This window comes from Aethalodelphis obliquidens, unplaced genomic scaffold (genome assembly GCF_003676395.1).
Source record: "Aethalodelphis obliquidens isolate GAN/ISIS:26980383/991018 unplaced genomic scaffold, ASM367639v1 scaffold17, whole genome shotgun sequence".
Classification (NCBI taxonomy): domain Eukaryota; kingdom Metazoa; phylum Chordata; class Mammalia; order Artiodactyla; family Delphinidae; genus Aethalodelphis; species Aethalodelphis obliquidens.
The window spans coordinates 28,585,955-28,606,378 of NW_020837961.1; the positions used below are offsets into that span (position 1 = coordinate 28,585,955).

At 41.8% G+C, this 20,424-nt stretch overlaps 1 protein-coding gene across 15 annotated transcripts in view; it reads left to right on the forward strand.

Moving 5' to 3' along the window:
- Positions 1 to 20,424, forward strand: part of DCLK2 (doublecortin like kinase 2) — a 156,864-nt gene that overhangs the window by 92,344 nt on the left and 44,096 nt on the right. For 10 of the 15 annotated variants that reach the window (XR_003435024.1, XR_003435025.1, XR_003435023.1 and 7 more), the window contains exons 3-6: positions 2,997 to 3,099; positions 7,223 to 7,324; positions 8,219 to 8,269; positions 11,957 to 12,051. Coding sequence is in view for 12 of the 15 variants with exons in the window: in XM_027117150.1 (XP_026972951.1) it covers positions 2,997 to 3,099; positions 7,223 to 7,324; positions 8,219 to 8,269; positions 11,957 to 12,051 (351 nt within the window). In the remaining 3 variants the exon portion in view is untranslated. The remainder of the gene's footprint in view (positions 1 to 2,996; positions 3,100 to 7,222; positions 7,325 to 8,218; positions 8,270 to 11,956; positions 12,052 to 20,424) is intronic. The other 5 variants (XM_027117146.1, XM_027117142.1, XM_027117148.1 and 2 more) reach the window with 1 other exon arrangement.

Below are 20,424 nucleotides of genomic sequence, written 5' to 3' on the forward strand. Positions count from 1 at the left end.
TACTAATATGTGCTACAACACGTATGCACCTTAAAAACATGCTCAGTGAAAGAAGCCAGTTGCAGAATGCTACACATTGTATGATTTGATTTATATGAAACGTCCAGAATTGGCAAATCCATAGAATCAGAATGTAGATTATGGGTGCTTAGGAGTGAGAAGGTGGGGGCATGAGGAGTGAACGGTAATGGGCCTGGGGTTTCTTTTTAGATGATGACAATATTCTCAGGTAGATTGTAGTGATGGTTGCAGAACTCTGACTATACCCAAAACTATTGAGTTCTGTGCTGAATCGTATGGTTTGTGAATTATGTTTCAGTAACGCTGTTTAACAAAAAAGAAGCACCAGCACCATACAGGTAGGGAACCCAGAGAAGTCATGATGTGGCTGAGGAACAGGTGTGCAGACGAAATGGCAAAGACAAGGTTGGAGGCTCAGGCAGGGTCAGTCTTGTGTGCCCTGTGAAGGAGCATGTCGGTGAGCACTGTGAATGGTGCGGGCAGCCTGGCACCTTAAGAGACTGCATGTGCCCACATGGTCTTCATTTATTTCCACACCTGTGAGAACAGTGATGACTGGAAGGAGGGGAGCAGTAAAGACTGGAGTTAGAAAGCCTGTTACTAGGCAGTGGCAGGCGCCCAGGCAAGAGGAAGTGAAAGCTGAACCAAGGAGTAGGGATAGAAATATTTGGGAGCCGGGTAGGAAGGAAAAATGATGTGAGGGATTGGTGAAGAAGGGAGGAAGGAATGACTCCCAGGACCCTAGCAAGGGTGAAGGGGTATGTGTGATCGCCACCTGAGATGAAGAGAAACAGGTTTCACAGGAATGGTGAAAAATGTTACTCTTCTATTGTGAACTGCAGGTTTGTGTCTCCCCAAAATTCGTATCTTGGAAACCTAATCCCCAGTATCGATGCCAAAAGCTCGGCCTCTGTACACCGGCACCGAATCAAATCTCAGAGACAGAGTTTTGGGTGAAGTAGAAAAGAATAGCTTTATTGCTTTGCCAGGCAAAGGGGGACACAGTGGGGTCCTGCCCCAAAAAACTGTGTGTCCCCACCTGGGAGGATTTGATGCGGAGTTTTATAGCAGTAGTTCAAGGGTGGGGTTGCTGATAAGATCAGGGTGTGCAGGGCCTGTGCTCCTTTACTCTGATCTCGGGTAATTTCTTGAAGAGCTTCTCTGGTTCCTTTAATCTGGCCTCTGGTGGTTTTTTGGGTGCTCCTCCCTTGATTAGCATCTGTTCAGATCTACCCTTTGGAACTCAGAGAAGGTCATGGAGGCTGGAGTCTGTTCCCTACAAACAAGAAAATGGGGGACAGAAAGGCATCTGTGTCCAGGAGCCCTACAGGGTCCTGTTTGGTTTCAATGTGATGCTATTAAGAGGTGGGGCCTTTGGGATATAAGTAGGGTTGCATGAGGTTGTGAGGGTGGAGCCCCCATGATGGGATTAGTGCCCTTATAAGAAGAGACAGGGGCTTCCCTGGTGGCGCAGTGGTTGGGAGTCCGCCTGCTGATGCAGGGGACACGGGTTCGTGCCCCAGTCTGGGAAGATCCCACATGCCGCAGAGCGGCTAGGCCCGTGAGCCATGGCCGCTGAGCCTGTGCGTCCGGAGCCTGCGCTCCGCAACGGGAGAGGCCACAACAGTGAAAGGCCTGCGTACCGCAAAAAAAAAAAAAAAAAGAAGAGACAGGAGAGAGCTGGCTTCCTCCTGTGTTGTCCCCCCGCTTCCATGTGATGAAACCAGGAAGAGGGTTCTCACCAGAACCCAACCATGCCGGCACCCTGATCTCAGACTTCCAGCCTCCAGTACTGTGAGAAATAAGTTTCTGTCATTTAAGCCACCCCGTCTATGGTAATTTGTTATAGCAGCCCAAACTGACTAAAACACGCCTTAAAAACACTGTGACCTGAGCTGAGTTTTAATGAAGTACAGAAGCCACATCTTGCTTGATGAGGGACTGGAGCAGTTTCCACAAGCCTGTTCCACTTATTGTGTATAGTTCACTACCTTCTCTCTGGAGCATTTTTTTCTAACTCTAGAGTGAGATTTTTTTTTTTTTTCAATAAAAAGCTAAATAGTGATCAGGAAGACTTAAGGAATTATTGAGGTTCTCAATCCTTTCAAGTAATAGAGCACTGATTTTTTTTTAACTGCATTATTATTGGGAGAGGAGTACTTTTTAAAAAAGAAATCTTATCATACATCCCATTAAAAAACCAGGTAAAATTGGAGCCTGTTTATATCCAAAGTCCTGGAAGATGGTTCTTCTTGTCACCACTGGGATGAAGGGATGAATGTGCTCCCTGGGGGTGGGTCCAGGTTCTGTGGGATCTGACACTGATACAGTATTGGGGAGGGCGGGGTGAAAAAAGAATATGAAATTAAGACTACGTTTAGGTACAGGGCCTTGGAAGGGCCATCATTAGCTTCATGGCAAGTCTTCCTCTGATCTTGATGATGGTGGTGGTGGTGAAGGTGAGTATTAGCACATTGAGTACCTATATGCCTGGCACCCATTCCAAGCGGTTTTCATATATTAATCCTTAGGACAACCTAAGGCACAATATACCAAAGGTACAGAGAGGTCATGCCCAAGGTGACACAGCTGGGACATGGAGTTGCTAGGAGAGAAGGGTAGACCAGTAAACTGGGAGCAGAGACCTCCATCAGCCCCAGCTTTGCCACCTGTTAATGGGAAACCTGGAATACATCACTGAGCCTCCTGTGGATGCCCTTGACTTCACCTGTAAACAGGAACTTTGATGCCAGCTAGGAGCCCCTCGTTTTGTTGTTCTGAGGTCAGTCAGGAGACATCGTGTGGAAGTGCTCTGTGGAGGGTGAAATGCTTGGAAATGTGTGCGATTAAATTGTTTTTCATTCTGACTCAGTATTATAGGTGAGGCTAGAAAATATATTTAATTTTGCTGACTTTTGTTTCAGTTCTAATGTTTCTAATTTATTTCTTGGACATGATTTTTTTTTTTTTTTTAGGTTACTTGTCTGCAAGACTTTTTTGGTGATGATGATGTTTTTATTGCATGTGGACCTGAAAAATTCCGTTACGCCCAAGATGACTTTGTCCTGGATCACAGTGGTAAGGCAATTCATTGACCATCTTTGTAACCCTGAAATGGAGGCTTGGGATTCTCACTTGGTGCACGTTAAGTGGTCTGGTGTGTTGAAGAAAGATGGCATTGGCGGTACTCTTTTTGAATTAATGAAAGTAGAAAATAACATGAAGGTATTTACCTAGTTGCAAAAAACAAAAAACCCTAATTCAAGTGAAATAGTTTTCATTTTTTAGCAAGTTGGTTCCATCTCTTTTTACTGCATGGTTTTGCCTCTGAAGTGGATTTCCTACCTTCTTCCAGAATGGTGCCTGGCTATGCCACCTTAAATGTTTGGATAGTGTTGAACCTGAAACAGTTCATTATACATTTTCCATGTCCATAAAGAGAAACATAAAAGGATAGTAAGTTGTTAATAGTGATTATCTCAGGTTTCTTTTTATCTCATTGCTCTGTTCGCAACTTAAAAAAAAAAATAGCATGCATTGTTTATATATGCAGGAAAAATAAAGCTATTTTCATCGATGGGATAAGAAAATCACTTTCTCTTAATTTTAGCCAAAAAATGGAGTTTTCAACTATTTAGCAATAACCTCAGTGATTTCAAATGATTTTGATCCTGGGAATATTGTTCTAATCTGTTGTCTGGAACTAATTTAAACCTGTTGCAGTATTAGTGATTATCTTAGCTGATAGTAAAGTCAACTTCATCTTTAAATGAGATAAAATCATACAGACATAACATTTCACAGAGAAGAGAGGGATGTTGGAGATTCAGTCCCACTCTTTAATTTCACAAATGAGGAAAGTTGACTTTTCAAAAATTAAACTGGTGGTAAACCCTTTCCAGTTGTAGTGGTTCCGACAGTCCAAAATTACAGAAACGTACTACCAAATAAATAGACTTTTTAAAATTCAAGATGATACATTCTGTGGTACCAAACTTCCTTGTGTAATTCTTTCCTGTTACACTGTGTCACTTACCTTGGGGCGATTTATCTATTTTGTGCTTGGGGCTCATTTATCTACTCTTATCGTTTTTTTCCACTGCTGCCGAATTTCTTGGGCGTTTCTGTACTGTCTTATACTCTGTTGTAGTGGCCCTGCTTTATATTAGTAATGCCACCGGAAAGTCCATAAAGAATTGCCAACGCTAACTATGCTAATGCTCTCCCCTGTTCTCATGGGTTGACTGAAAAACGTGCATTTACATATCATCTGTATTTTACATCTTCTTTTTTTTTTTTTTTTTTTTGCGGTACGCGGGCCTCTCACTGTTGTGACCTCTCCCGTTGTGGAGCACAGGCTCCGGACGCGCAGGCCCAGCGGCCATGGCTCACGGGCCCAGCCGCTCCGCGGCATGTGGGATCCTCCCGGACCGGGGCACGAACCCGCGTCCCCTGCATCGACAGGTGGACTCTCAACCACTGCGCCACCAGGGAAGCCCCTACATCTTTTTTGACTGTAGCTTAATTTCATTTCATAATATTTCTTTGATGTCAATATGAGTCATTTTGAAAGCTGAGACACTGAAACTCAATAATATTATACTCCAGGTTATAAAGTTAATTTGGGTGGCAACAGCAGCAATAAAACATTTATTGAGCACTTACTATATATGTACTAGGCATTGTCCTCAGGGCTTTACATGTATGTTGTAAATTTACCTAAGCTATTTGAATTGTTCATAGTTTTTTGTTGTTTTGGCTACCAAAGAACTCCAATAATTAGAAGTGGGTGAAAGCTACTGATTTCTTCCCTCTTGATCCCTACTTAACCTTCTGCAAACTGGGGATAGTAAAAGTGGCTTTTTCATAAAATTTGATGAGGATTAAATGAGTTCATATGTGTAAAGCAGTTGGAAGTGTGCCCATTACACAGTATGTGCTATCCCTGTTGTTGCTGTTAATGTTATTATTATATCACCACCATTAGGTCATGAAATTTTATGATGAAAGCAAGTCTCAGACGTAATTCTGCCACAAGTGCATTTACTAGGAGTGATGCTGAAAACTCAGCCTCTGTGCACCGGTGCCGAATCAAATCGCGGAGACAGAATTTTGGGTGAAGTAGAAAAGAACAGCTTTATTGCTTTGCCAGGCAGAGGGGGACACAATGGGTTCCTTCCCTGAAAAACTGTGTGTCCCTACCCAGGGGGATTTGGTGAGGAGTTTTATAGCAATGGTTCAAGGGCAGGGTTGCTGATAAGGATCAGGGTGTTGCGTGCAGGGTCTGCACTCCTTTAATCTGCTCTCACTAATCTTCCGATGAATTTTTCTGGTTCCTTTAATCTGGCCTCAGGTGGTTTTCTCTGGAATGAAGATTGCTGACTTCTTCCATTTTTTGAGGGTTTTCGTTCTGGAAAGAGCTCAAAGATATTGTTATGTGTATCCCTTGAGGTGGAACCAGGACCCTTTCCCAAGGCTGCGCTATTTTGTTTCTTGGCTGTTCCTCCCTTGTCTCTGCATCCCCTCCCTTCCCTGATTAGCAACTGTTTGAACCTGCCCTTTGGAACTCAGGGGAAGTCATGGAAGCTGGAGTCTATTCCCTCCAAGAAACGGGGAGCATATCTCTGGATACATGTATATGTATGGTTGATTCGTTTTGTTATAAAGCAGAAGCTAACACACCATTGTGGGGCAATTATACTCCAATAAAGATGGAAGGAAAGAAAGAAAGAGAGCGAGAGAGAAGGAAGGAAGGAAGGAAGGAAGGAAAGAAGGAAGAAAGAAAAAGAAAGAAAGGAAGGAAGGAGGGAGGGAGGTGGGGGAGGGAGGGAGAGAGGGAAAGAAAGAAAGAAAGAAAAGAAAGAAACGGGGAACACAGAAAGCCTCTGTGCCCAGGAGCCCCACAGGGTCCTGGTAGGATTCAGGAGGCAAAGATTTATTTTAAAAAATCAGTTATTTAACTTGTGTTGTAATCTTGATGAGTCCCAGCTCTGTCCTTTTACACTGCTGACAACATCTTACATTAAAAATCAGTTCAAAATCCATAGAATTCAGCTAAGCTGGTCTTAGTCAAGGAACAGAACCCTCCATTAATGAGCTGGGTGCAGGACTGGCTCAGATTCCTACCCTGGGGGTAGTTCTGAAGTTCTGGGCTTTCTAGATTTACCCATCCTGCTCATAAGGGAGTGGCAGTGCCTTTAGGAAGTTCTCACTAACCCACACACCACTCCTTCCAGCAGTGGAGTACTTTCTAACATCCATGCTGCTAATTAACTAAGCTGCTATTGCTGCAGCCCCCTCTGAGTAAGGTTCTGATTAGAGTCTTTCAAATGCTAACTCACCTCCCTGGTGTGTATTTTCCTGATTAGTGTACTTCCCTTGTTAATTTATTGCCCCTGGGGTATAGATTAAAACCAACCCACATTTTAATCTTTCTGCAAAAATTGAAGTATTTTAATGTGAATTACAGACAATATGTTATCTAATTGAATCCTTATAAGAAGCCCGTGAAGCAGATTTATTTTCATCCCAGTTTCATAGGGGAAAAAACTGAGACTTAGAGCTAACCAAGGTCCACCAGTTAGCAAAGTCACATCCATGATTCATCCCAAATCTGCATGACTCCAAAAACCAGGTTCTTAATTGTTCAAATTAGAAGTGATTATTTAAGCTGTTTAATTAGTTCTGGTTCTTTACATGCTAACTTATTTGGCAATTTATGGAAAGACCAAAGTTATTGTTTAAAGCTAGTTTCCTCATTTTTGACGCTTTGGGCAGATGGAAAATAAGACAGTAAGGGGTTCATACATTAGAGTCCTATACCCTTTCAAACCGTTATCAGAGACTTGGAGAGAACTCTTTGTTGTAGCCTTTGCCTATCAACGCTACTGACCAAAATAATAATAAGTTGCACGTGTGTAGATTAGGCTGTGGGTATCAAGTTAGGACATCAGGATTTCTGTATTTATTAAGAACTCCATCTGGAACAATGAGGTAAGTCACAAGGTGTGAAGCCTCATTTAAGGTAACCTCAGGTGTGCTTTCGGGACAGTTGCTCTGTGTATTAAAGTTGTTTAACATTAATGGGAAAGATGATCAGGTAATGGTTCTAGGCAGTAAACTACCGTAACGTGTGATCTGTGATCTTCCTTTGGTTAGAATTAAAACCAGATCTACTTAAAGCACTTTTCTTCCTTTCTAGAATGCCGCGTCTTGAAGTCATCTTATTCTCGCTCCTCAGCTGTTAAGTATTCTGGATCCAAGAGCCCTGGGCCTTCTCGACGCAGCAAATCACCAGCTTCAGGTAGTTAAAGGGAAAAGGAAATGGATAGTCACAAAAGGAGCAGATCATTCTTCAGTTGTCTTTAATATGAATTAGTAGTCATTCCCATCCTTGTATGCAGCCAGGTTCCAGAATGACATATACATGACATGATTTTTAAATCCAGAAGTTTAAGTTTGTTTCTCAAAGTTATAATAAGTGTCCTAACACTTGGTTTTGTTCTGACACATTTTCTCAAGAACAGTCTTATCTAGATTCTTCTGGTATTTATGTAGAAGTGTTTCACGTTTTGACGACTGTGTGCTGCATTTTTAATTTTGTGCTATAAGATTGTAGATATTTCCTTATCTTATTGGTTTAAAACATAAACATACACGCCTAACAGCAATGTATTTACTTGATAAGTTTCCACAGGCTTTTCCACCATCGAGCAATTTAATAGGAGCAACGATTATTGTTAGAAAGCAGCACTGCTTATTTCAGAGTCAGACTTACCTCTAAGTTTCTTTCAGATCTTGAGCCTATAGATTTGTCATAATTTTGACAGCTTTTGACATTTTTAAAGAATTAAAATATCCCCTAAATCTTTCCATATTGATTCTGTAAGGCTCGCTTCTAGTAGTTATAATTTTGCTGATATCATTTCCCATTAAGGAAAGGATGAAAAAACTGTGATTTTACATGTGGTAAATCTAGAACATGTGAAAGTAATATTAGCAAAAACTGTCTGAAGCATCAGCCTTTTTATAAAATACTGAATTTGGGGGGTGTTCTACTTTTCTGCTGCTGCTTCTTCAGCACCTATCCCACTTTCTCTAGGTCAGGTTGTTTTGCCCTTCTTTTTGTGTACACATTTAGACCTGCTGAATAACCACTCTCCTTACTGTCTCCTTTGTTTATACTGAATGTGTCCAGTAAAGAGGGGTGGCCACTACTCCAGGGCCTACTCTACGGCCAAATCCCCAGGTGAGCCATGATTATTATGGCTTTGTCGCTCTGCTGGGTTTTTGTTTTTGTCTTTCGCCATATTTCTGTTTCCTTTTGCTCCATTTCCATGAATGCATCTGGCTTTTACCAGTGGACATCTGTGCAGTTATCAAGCACTTCACAGTGCTTCAGCCGCCCTTACTTGTTAGAGAGCCAGTCATCCTCAGAAGGTTGCCAGGTGCCTGTCTGTGTGTAGTCACGGGACACAGTGATGGAGGAGACACAGCGCTTCAAGTGGTGTGTCTTCTAGTTAATTTGGGAGAATAGCCTGTTATTGAAAAAGGCTAAGGGTTGTTGGTAATATGAAAATGGCCATAGAAGCAATTATACTCTCCTCTCCTTCCTCCCCACCCTGGGGTTGATAGGCCCAACATCCTCTCTCTAAAATAACAGCGATATGAATATTTTTAACTGAATGCATCTCTCTGGTGTTAAGCTTATTTCAAATGATATTGTGCTTTCTGTAAAGTATCTCACAAGCAGGGAAAGCTAATATCACATGAAATTTGCGTAAATACACTTCACTGAGTTTACCACGTGGTAAATTAGACTTTTGTCAGGTTCTTAGCTTTTGTTTTGGTGATAGGTTTAAAGATGCTTATCACATAAGTAACAGAAATAAAAGTGGGGAGAGTGGTTCAAGGATCAGGTATTAAAATTAATCTAATTTTGTCTGCCTGAGGTCTAAAGAGGGAAATTAACATGTTGAACTAAAAGCATGTTTCATAGCCATACTTGTCTTGTAGACCAACTGCTTCATAACATAGTCTAATAAGTGTATAAATCTTTTTAACTAGAATTTGGAATGCTTAGAAATTGATTTGAGAAAATCTTAGGATTTCAGTACTCCAGATTTTCAAGTGAGTCCATATTTGGTTAATAAAGTTTATCTTAACTTACAAGTAAAAGTTGTGAGATGTAGATCGCGTTTCAGAGGGCAAATGGCTTCTTTATAAGAGATTAACTCAAAAGCATGTTCAGCCCACACTGCAGTTATAGAAAATGGAGAGAGAGTTTTGTGTTATTAAATGCCACAGTACACAGAAGTATGACTCGCTTTTACGGACTGCTTTAGCTGTAGTATGCCTGTTACCATTTAGAACATTCCATGGGACTCACTGGAATTTCAAACAGAGCAAGTAACTTTGTAAATGTCATACTGTACTTTTTCACTCTTGGGGCAGAAGTGCTCCCATCAGTGAAGTCTTCTGGCTGACAGAATTCCTCAACAAAACTCTAAATTTATCTAAATAGCTAAATGATATGTAATAAACACATAGAAATTAATCTGGGTGATACAAGTGGGTAAATAGTTACCACAATTTGCATCTTAAAAATTCTCACTTCAGATTTCTAGCTTGTGAATCTGTCGTAGTCCACCAGGGTAAAAAACGTTCAGAGCCAACAAACAGGAAAGCCCCCAAGTTTGTTTCTTACCTTACAGTTGAGGGGAAGGGTGGATAAGAGCCTTATTTTGGGAGAGAAAATCCAGGCTGTAGCGAAGGAGGGGAGCATTGCAGAGACGCTGGGCACTGTCCGTCCACCTTCCTGTTGGTAGCAGCAGTGTCGGGGGAGAGAGCACAGTGTGGCTCTGTCCCAGGCTCCACTTACCCTCCCAGAGACTGGAGAGATGTGCAAATAAATGGAGTTAAGAACTTCTCACTAGACAACAACTTTTTAGAACCTTTCAAATGCTATCAGAAACTTAGAGGGCTATATATGGCTTAGTGTCTCTTTAGGATGGGAGTTATTTGAGGGTAACTATGGACATGTAGTTACTGATACCAGTTCAATCCCTGGCAGCGAGTTTTGTTAAGAAATTACGTTTAGGCAGGAGGTGTGTTTTTAGGGAAATTGGTCTGCCACAGGGCTTACCATTTGCAGGAACCAAGTTTTCTTCTTTAGTTCCTTTTCTATCACTGTTTCAAGGAAATCTTTGATATCAAATTGGTTTCTGAATATCAGTGAAAGGTAACAGCCCTTGGTGAGTAAGAGCTGGTGACCTGAACAGGTTGCTGTGTGGAATGAAGGAGAAACGGAGCCAAACTCAGTATCAGCTCACAGCAAGCTTACTAGTTCACTGCTCATAGTAATTCTCTGTTTTACGTGAATTCCTACCACCAGTTCCCTTTAAAGAGAATTTTTAAAAGAAAGAGCATTAATTGAAGTGTAACTTTATTGAAAAATAATCAGGGCTGTTGAATACTCTTAAAAGTTTCTAATTAATTGTACAGTTTCTTGTGTTGTACTTGTGCTCTAAATACCCACATACATTTGTTAAGAAAATCTAGATAACTGATAACGATTAATGAATGAGTGGTTTTAAACTAGAAGAATTCAAGTTTGGTCATTTAAAAATAACTGGAAAATTTTTTCATCTTTGCTGAATTTTTACAAGGAGCAATACAATAAACATACATGACTGAGTCACCTAATCACACCTACTTACAGATCCAGAATTCGGCCTCCATTCAAGGACTGGTGCTTACTTTTTTGAGTCACCTATTCAGGACCTTTATCTCTGCATTTTGCTTTTTATATTTATTAGCATCATTTAAAATAACAGTTGTCTCCTCCCTTTTATTAAAAAGATTTTTTTAAAAGGAAATGGACTTTGCTTTTCTTTCCATAGAGACGAATGCCAGTTTTCATCTGCTTGGGGCAGAAGCATTGACGATTAATGATAAAAGGGGTTAAAGCACTCCTTAGAAGAGGGGAAAAAAAAAAAAAAATATATATATATATATATATATATATATATATATATATATATATATATATATATATACCAATACCAGATGTTAACTAATAGTTTTGTGAAATTACAGCCAAAGTGGATCCCATTGGTATAATTAGGAATAAGCCTGAGTAATACTGAGATGTGTGACTAGCATTGTATAGTATAAAATCTGCAAACTAACCCTCCCCTTGAAACAGCCGTGCCCATACTCTTCCCTACCGAGTCTCTAAATTGAGCTTTCAACGTAGGAAGTGTATGGAAGTTTGGAGGAGGGTGTACAAAAAACCACCAGGACTTGCTAAATAATGGGGAAATTAAGTTGAGAAGACAAGAAAATGGAAGGAATTAGAAATAACTCGTCTGGATAATAAGAAATTGGCTTTCAAACAAATAAGTAGGTATTACAAGGGAAATGACCAGTAATTTTCTTTTTCCATTAAGGATATACTTAGAAAATGTGTTAGAATCATGGTGGAATTGATTTGGGAGTGCCACAAGAACGTCTTGGTTATTCAGGTTGGTGTATACTAAGACACTGGATATTGGAGTAGTTATAGGACAACCTTCAGAGTAGACCATTACAAATATAACAGCCATGCATTTCTCTACCCTTGATGGCAGGCAGGATATATGGACAAGTTGTTGCTCACATCTCTAACTCCATAACGTTTTATATATTTGTTTATGTCACTGTTGGAAAACTATTATTGAAAATAATTCTAGTTTCACTGCTTATTTGTCTGATACTTTGTCTGTAATGCAGTAAGACACATTATTTTTGCTTTTTGCTGAGTTACCGTCTGCTTTGAGCTTTGAATGAATTGAAGCTCCATTGGAGCTATACTGGGCATATGCTTAGTGTTTTTACACAATCTGGTGGTTCTGGGTTTTAATGACCTTTGTCTCCTTTGTTGTCTCGTGATCAGTTAATGGAACTCCCAGCAGCCAGCTTTCCACTCCTAAATCTACAAAATCCTCCAGTTCCTCTCCAACTAGCCCAGGAAGTTTCAGAGGATTAAAGGTATGAAATAGGATATATGGCATATTTGTGTGATTTTGTTATTTTGAGGTGCATAGTTTAGTTAACTTGTTCAGGGGCTTGGGTGTGGTAACAAATCATAAAGGAAAGAGTTTAGGATTTGGAGCCAGGAAGACCTGGCTTTGAATCTTGTGTCCTTTTTCATCTTGTAATTTGGGCCAATTCATTTAACTCTTCTGAGCTAAAGTGTTCCCATCTCTTAAATGGGAATATAAAGTTGTGGTTAGGGTTGAACATAATGTGGTTTTATATAAATAAATAGCAGTTTTCTTATTATTATCAAAATGATTTACAATGGCAAAGCCTTGGAGAACACCATGATTCTTTTTTAAAATGCCATTTAAAATCATGATTTTAATACTGTTAACATAATTTGACTGTGTGAAAGTCTAAAACAGAGTGAAATTCTAGCATAATACTTATATACACAAGTTAGTAACACAAGAAAAAATATGTTCATTTTGGTGAAGAACTTAGGAATAAATCTTAGGTTTCGACTGTGGTGTCCTAAAAATATAAACAGTAACTTAACATGATTAAGCAGTTGGTTTAATAGGCATTTTATCTAATAGAGAAGGAGAAGAATGAATGATGAGCAAAACCAAATTTGCAGGATTTCCACAAGTTTAATTTGATTGAGTAGCCCTCAATAATTTAAGTTTATAAGAGGAAATTTGCCTGGTAAAAAAGCAGTACATGAATTTTCTTAAAGATTGAAAGTGTCCTTTTGTAGAAACAGTCACATTGTCTGTATGGTAATGCACTTTAGGAAGATGGAAGTGTACACAGCGCCATGATGTACACGCGTATTAACTTTCATTCTCTTGGAGTGTTTAACATCGGAAGCACCTTCGTTAGGCATACATTCTTGAAAGTTGGTTGCCCCAACACTTCAGATATCGTCCAAGTGGTTTTCTTTACTTTAAGGATGCTGAAAAACATTTTTCACTGATAAAGTGAAAGGTAAAAGCCCCAGCATGCCTGGTGAATGTGGGGTGGGAACCTGCTGGGCCGGCAGGGCGGTGGGCCTGCGGGTCCTCACTGCCTGCGGGGCTCTGTTCTCCACCTGACACTCAGGTGTGCTTGTCCTGTCCTGAGGATGTTGTATCTACCTCAGAGTGAACTGCATGGTTCTTGTCTGAGTGCCTGACTTCAAAAGGAGAAGTTTCTTCTGGAAAAGGACAGATCAGATTGTCTGTTTTTGTGCCTGCTTGCTTATGTATGTTGGCAGAATTTGGACTGAGACGAATAGTCAGTTTGGGACTGGGAACACGTAAGCTCTCAGTAACCTCTACGTACTGGAAGTTCCTTATATTTATCAAAAGAACCGGCCATTTTCTGAAGTGCTAAATTGGCTTAGGTCAGTGTATAATATGATTTCAGTGGAATTTTTTTTTAAGATTTATTTATTATTTACTTATTTTTATTTATTTTTGGCTGTGTTGGGTCTTAGTTGTGGCACGGGGTGCACGGGCTTCTCTTTTCTAGTTGTGGTGCACGTGCTCCAGGGCGCATGGGCTGTGTAGTTGTGACACGCGGGCTTAGTTGCCCCACGGCATGTGGGATCTTAGTTCCCTGACCAGGGATCGAACCCACGTCCCCTGCGTTGTAAGGTGGATTCTTTACTGCTGGACCACCAGGGAAGTCCCTCAATGGAATTCTTAAATGTCAACCCCCCCAAAAAAGTTATATCCGTTAAAAATCACTCATGTAATTATTTTCAGCTTTTCTTTCCCAACTTATTTTCTCCAGAATAGATTGGAGATGCTCTCTTTTTAATCCGGGTAACTTTCAGGAGAACTAGAGTTAAAGATCAAGTTGATTCACCTCTTTTCCAGTTCCAGTTGTTTCATCCTTTGTTAAAACTAAAGCAGGTTGTTCCAGGTGCTGGTAATTGTCAACCTAGGGCAGTGATCCACCTTCAAAGGTCACTTGTATTTCTCCCTCAGGCTGTTGCTGTAGGCAGGGCTGCTCTGATCCTTGACCTAGGACTGCGTGCGGCCATCCCAGAAGGTACCTTACCCAGGGTCTTGGTCATTTCCCCTTTTTTTTGTTATCCATTGGTAACCTGGTCTCCCATCTTTCTTCCCAGTCCATCTTCAGCTCTCAGCCCAAGATTGTCCTTTTTTGTTGTTGCCACTGGCTCAGTTGGTGCTGCTTAATGCTCTGAGTCCAGACCCATTCCTTCATGTATGCGCACAGACTTGCAGGAGATCACCCACAGGTGCGAAGTCTGGAGTGAAGAGGCATGGGATTTTTAAAGCATGCTAATAAGTTGTATTATTGCGGAGACATTAGATAAAATTGTTCTCACTACACTAGGTGTATCTTAATTATTAGAGTAACCCCAGCATTTAGCACACACAGTTCCATGGCACATGGTAAGTGCTCAAGGATCACTTACTGATGCAGAAATAAATGAAGAAGGTTAGGGAAATGCTGATTCCTGGTCAAGAGTAAAGATGAGATTACCAGTCAGATAAAGAGTAGTGGTTCTTCCATGACCTCCCACCCCTTCCTTTCTCCTCTACCACACCTGGGGCTTGGCTAACAGCTGTGAGACCTCCTCTTGAGTTTTCTTTTGATCATCTGTAAAATAAGGATGTTTGACCTTAGATAACTTCTAGAGTGCTAAGATTAGAGTTCTTTTAAGTTGCCCAAAAATCTGTCTCGGAAGCTGGGGAGTCTATTTCTCTTCCTCTCACTTTAAAGCTGATGGAGAATCACTGAATCTTACATTAAATATTCGCAGCTAAACAAGTCTCTGCCACACCCATCAGCTGTTTGGACACAAAGCTAAGAACCTCTAACCCCTGCCTGTTCCCAGGGGTCGTACTTTGTGGACATTTCATCTCATCACAGTTCCCCACAGTCCATGGTGTGTATTGTCCTTGGAATGAAAACCTGCCTTTGAAATACTGCAGCTTAGTTGTTCTCTTCACTGTACAAAATACCGTAATTTCGATGTCATTGTAGAGCTCTAGTCAGCATCTGTCCACGTTTGCATTATTTTCTCTATTCAGTGACATTACAAATGGAGAATTACAGATAATTACCATGTGTTAGTGCTATGCTTTTTCCTTCCCCTTCATTTAAAATAGCTTATTAAGATCATTTAAGAGGAGACGTCTGACAATGGAGAGCTGTTTTTCATGGGCAGGAACCCTTTACCACTATTTATCCTACTTAGATACTTTCATGGCTTTGGGGATAGTGTTTTTCCAGAGAATCAGGGAATTGACAAAAGCAAGCAACCCAAGCCAGGACAACGTATGCAGGAGTTGGCACCCACATCACTCGGTATCCCAGGACACAGTTTCTGGCAGATGGCTTTTTTTCCTCTACTATCTGGGTTTTACTTACTAGGGAATTAAGCAAAATTAAGTCAGAGGTAAGCAGAATTTGATATCCTGTCACAGTTTTTCCCCCCTTTGTGCCAGTTTCCGGGAACCATTTTGTGTTTGGGTGGAGACACTGAAAGAACTGAAAATGGAAATAGTGATATTGTGATGTTTAATCTCTGACCCAGAGCATCGTTTTTGTTTGCTCCTTGAAGAAGACAGGAATTCAGAAGCAGCTCCCCCTCCTCCACAAAAAGCCCTCATTGTTTTCTCGATAGGACTCTTGTGAAGAAGACAACTCTGCCCCATTTATACCTGTTCATAGAAGGTCAAGCTCTCTAAGGGGCTGGACCAAAGGCAGGAGAAGAAGCAAAGCTTTCCTCAAATTAGGAATGTTTTTTTTGTAAGGGGGGGTTTTAAGAAATAGTGTGGCAGGGCAGAAATAGAGACACAGATGTAGAGAACAAACGTATGGACACCGAGGGGGGAAAGCAGAGGCGGGTGGAGGTGGTGGTGTGATGAATTGGGAGATTGGGATTGACATGTATACACTGATGGGTATAAAATGGATGACTAATAAGAACCTGCTGTATAAAAAAATAAAAGAAAATAAAAAAAAAAAGAAATAGTGTGGCGACCAAGTAATTAAGGTTCTTTAAACCTAAAACCAAAAGATGTTAGGACAACTGAGAGTTAGTTGTCCCTCAATTATAACTCTTTGGTTTTGCTAGACAGTTACCCAAAACCATAGAATAGGGAAACTGGAAGTGGCCTCAGATCTTTTCGTTTGTCTTCATTGTATAGATGGAGAATCTGAGGTGCACTCAAATCTCTCCCTCTGTTACAGTTTCTCATCTTGGACTTTCTTTTATCATTATTTTAATTTTTTTTTGCTTTAAAACGAGTGTGATGCCCTATGAAGTCAATGTTATTCTCTCACCGTGTACGCTGTAAGAGGTGGGTGTGGGGTGGCCAGCATTTGAGTATATGCCAAAGTAGTATGATCAGTATTCACAGCAGCTTTTTAGGAAGTATGAAAAGAACATTGTACTGGTCATGACGGTGACATGGTATAGTCAGCTGCCTTTTAAGAGGGCCTGTCTGTTCAGTGTTAAGTGATTTTTAAAAATAATAACCTGTTTTCCTGACTAGCTTAAAGATGGATTTGAGATGGTTTCGGATGCAGTTAAGTTATGCTATTGGGACGATAAACTCACCTTGACCTAAAAAAAAAAAAAAGAATCTGAGGTGCAGAGATGTGAAGTGAGTGGCTCTAGGTCCCAGTGGCCAGTTGGGATCTCTGACCCTTCCACAGTCTCTGTCTCTAACTTTTGACCTTCCCCCATCCCTGGTGGACCTGCTTCAGTGACCCCCAACACAGGTACCCCTTGGAAAAGCTGTGTTGTGTAGGCCTTTTAGGAGGGTGAGTGCCTGGGTTTAGATACACACAAATGCTCTGAAGAAAAATGGGTTGTGAGACTGGGAAAGGAATAAGGAGAAGGGAGGGTTGGGAAAAGGGAGAGGTGATCCTGGGGTAGGGGAGGGGGAGAGGCCAGAGGAAGGGCGAGGAAGACAGAGAAGAACTCCTGTTGGCAGCTCTTCCTGGGAGGCTTGGTTAAGGGATTGTTCATCGTATCTAATGGGGATTCTTTTCAAGTGAAATGGTTACACTGTGTGACCAGCAGTTTTACTTTAGTGGGTCAGCTTTAGTAAAATGACCAAGTTCACAATGGGTTAGGGTTATTGGGTTGGTTTGTTTGTTTGTTTGGGTTTTTTTGGAAGCCAGCAGTGGAGCTGAGTATGGTCAAGACTGGCACAGGTTGGAAACAGACTGTGTAGTCGTGCCCCAGCAGGTGCATGGGTACCTCGACCTGGGATAATGTTCCATAGTGGGCCTGAGATGGAGGCCACATTGTGAGCACACTGGTGTGACTGGGATTTGCATGCAGAGTGCACGCTCATAACCACTACTAGCCCCCAAAGGCCCAGTGAGAAAGCAGAGCAAGTCTGTTATACAGATGACTGGCACTATGTAGTCAGACCAAAAATTAGTAAAATGAGTTGCTAGGGCTACCCACTGGGCTTCTTCCCTAGAACCTAGTGCCTAGGTATGAGAAGTTGGCTTTGCTTTTGTACAAGTTTGGGGAATCCGGCTTTTCTAAAAGACAGGACCACTCGTGGTGATAGTCACGTGGGGAGGAGGTGTTTTTGCAGCTGTTTCCACCACTGTGGACCAGGCTACCCACCAAGCCAGGCAGACAGGGAGCCAAAGGCCTTGAGGTAAGGCCAGCTCATGCCAGGTTGTACTAGGCCCGTGTCAGGAAGAACTCTTGTTTAGTTTCCTTTTATTCTCCTTACTTATTAAAATTTTCTGTGAATGTTCCAGTCTGTCCCAGTTAAGATAAGGGACTCCTTTAGGCCAGAGGCTGAAGGCAGAGATGGCACCCGCTAGTTACATAGAAAGAGGGGCTCAGAGAAGGGAGAAGCCCAGAGGCCCCTGCTCTGAGATGGACACAAGATGGTGCAGTGGTTCAGGCTGTGAGCTCGGAAACCCGAGTGTCTGGGTTTCATCTTGGCTACTCACTAGCTGTGTGGCCTTGGGCAACTCACATCACCATTATCTGTAAAAAAGGGGATTCCTAGGACCTACTGCACAGGGTTGAGATTAACTGATTAAATATAAAGAAAGGACCAAGAATAGCTTTGTTACTCTATTATTCTATTGTTATTCTTTTATATTCTATTTGTATTACAGTAAGCATTGGGGTTTCCAGGTTCAGTTTTCACATGAGGGAAGTTTCACTTAGAAAAAAAAAAATGATATACCTTAGTGTAGGAGAAGGAAAGAGAAAGTGAGAGAAGTCAGACTCCTCTCCTCTCTTATTACCTTCTCTGCTTTTCTGTTATGACTTTCCCTCCCAGCTTTACCCTTCGTCTTTGTTTTCCTGCCCTCTCTACATGTTCCAACCCTATTAGTAATCTAGAGGTAATTCTGTTAGTAACAAGCTGTCCCCAAATTTAGCAGCTTAAAACAACAATAAAAAATTATTTTCCCCCACAGTTCTTGTGGGTCAGGAATTCAGGAGCAGCTTAAGATCTTCCAAGAGGTTGTAGTCAATATGTATACCAGGGCTTCAGTCGCCGGAAGCTTGACTGGGAGCGGACGATCCCCTCCCAAGGTGACTCACTCACTTGGTGGCAAGTTGTGCTGGCTCTTGGCAGGAGGCCTCAGTTCCTCACCGTGTGGACCCCTCCGTAAATTGGCTTCAGGATCCTCAGAATGTGGCGACTGCATTTCCCCAGAGTGAGTGGTCTGAAAGAGAGTGCCGTGCAGAAGTTCCCCTTTCTGTGACCCAGCCTCGCAAGTCAGACACCATCATTTCCATCATAGCTCAGTAGTCACAGATGTCAGCCCGGTTAAGCGTGGGGAGAGACTACGTGAGGGCATGGACATCAGGAGACGAGGCTCATGGGGACCATCTTGGAGGCTGGCTCCCACTCCCCTTCTCTCTGCTTTCATCTCACCCAGAGTTTCTTTCCTAGGCTGCCTCTGCTCCCTCAATAGCTTTCTGTCCATTCTCCCTTTTGAGCACCACAAAAGTCTCTCTCCCCATCAATTTCATTGCTTTGTTCTCCTTCCAGTCCTTTTGTTCTCCAGACCGATCACTCCCCGTGCATTGTTTTCTCTCCCCTGCAAATCCTAGAATCCTACCACCACTGTTGTTTTCTTCTCTTAATCCCCCATCTTCCTGACCCTCCATTTTCTCCTTGACCTCAGCCGGTGATCTCCTGTTTCCTCTGCCCAAGTTCCTCTGAGTCCCTTCGATCTAGCTGATAACCTTCCCTTCAGGAATATTTACTGTGAGTAAATCACAGCATTTTCTTTGGGACAGACAGGCAATGAAGAGTACTAAATGTGTCATCAGCTGCCAGATGGATGAAGAAAGCATTTCCCTGAAATTTAATTCATCATCCATGTCCCAGTTTAAGACTTTCAAGGCTGTAGTAACTCAAGGCTTCAGAGTCAGGGGCACATCTGTGGACACTGGGGGATGAAATGTCTCCTGTTTTGATGCTGAAGTGTATGCCCAGGGGCTGTCTACTGTGAGCATTCTTGTTGGTTGAAAGAAGAAAGAAAAAAGTACATTTGGAACATTATCCAACATCTTGAGATTATAAACTGTCTGATGTGCTGATATTTTTGTCTGATGAATGTCTCCTGGGTCTGCTGGTGGTGAAAGATTTTCTAGATTTGTGAAGTGTGATGAAAGGGCTGGTAGTATCTCATACTGATTGGCAGAGCTAAAATGTAGCTCTTTGACCTTCTGAACTCAAAACTTCTTTTCGAAGCTGTGAAATGTAAATCCACGGTAGCTTCTGACCTTCAACATTTTCGCTTTTCCCTGGAGCTTTGGCTTTTCTTTGGTATTTAAAACTAGTTACTGGTCTTCAGTACGAAGAGACTGACGACTTATATACCTCCTTTATTACCTCAGAAATGCTGGGTGGTGACTTCACCTCTGAACATAATTGATTTTGTTGACAGAAACAAAAGCAAAAGAGGGACTAAGCAGTTTTGAAGACTTCAGTGCCCTAACAAAATAAATCATCACAATGACTCTCAGATTCTGTCTGAGGACAGTGATTTGTACATTGTAGTTGTTAAGTAAAAAAGAAGCATTTGGGGGCTTCCCTGGTGGCGCAGTGGTTGAGAGTCCGCCTGCCGATGCAGGGGACACGGGTTCGTGCCCCGGTCCGGGAAGATCCCACATGCTGCGGAGTGGCTGGGCCCGTGAGCCATGGCTGCTGAGCCTGCGCATCCGGAGCCTGTGCTCCGCAACGGGAGAGGCCACAACAGTGAGAGGCCCGCGAACCGCAAAAAAAAAAAAAAAAGAAGCATTTGGTGGGTAAATGGTTCACCTGGGTGGAAGCCCTTTTTTATGGGGGTGGAGGGAGAGTTTGCCAAGCAAATCAGTGTATAAATTGGATCAACTGTAAAAACTTTATTTGAATA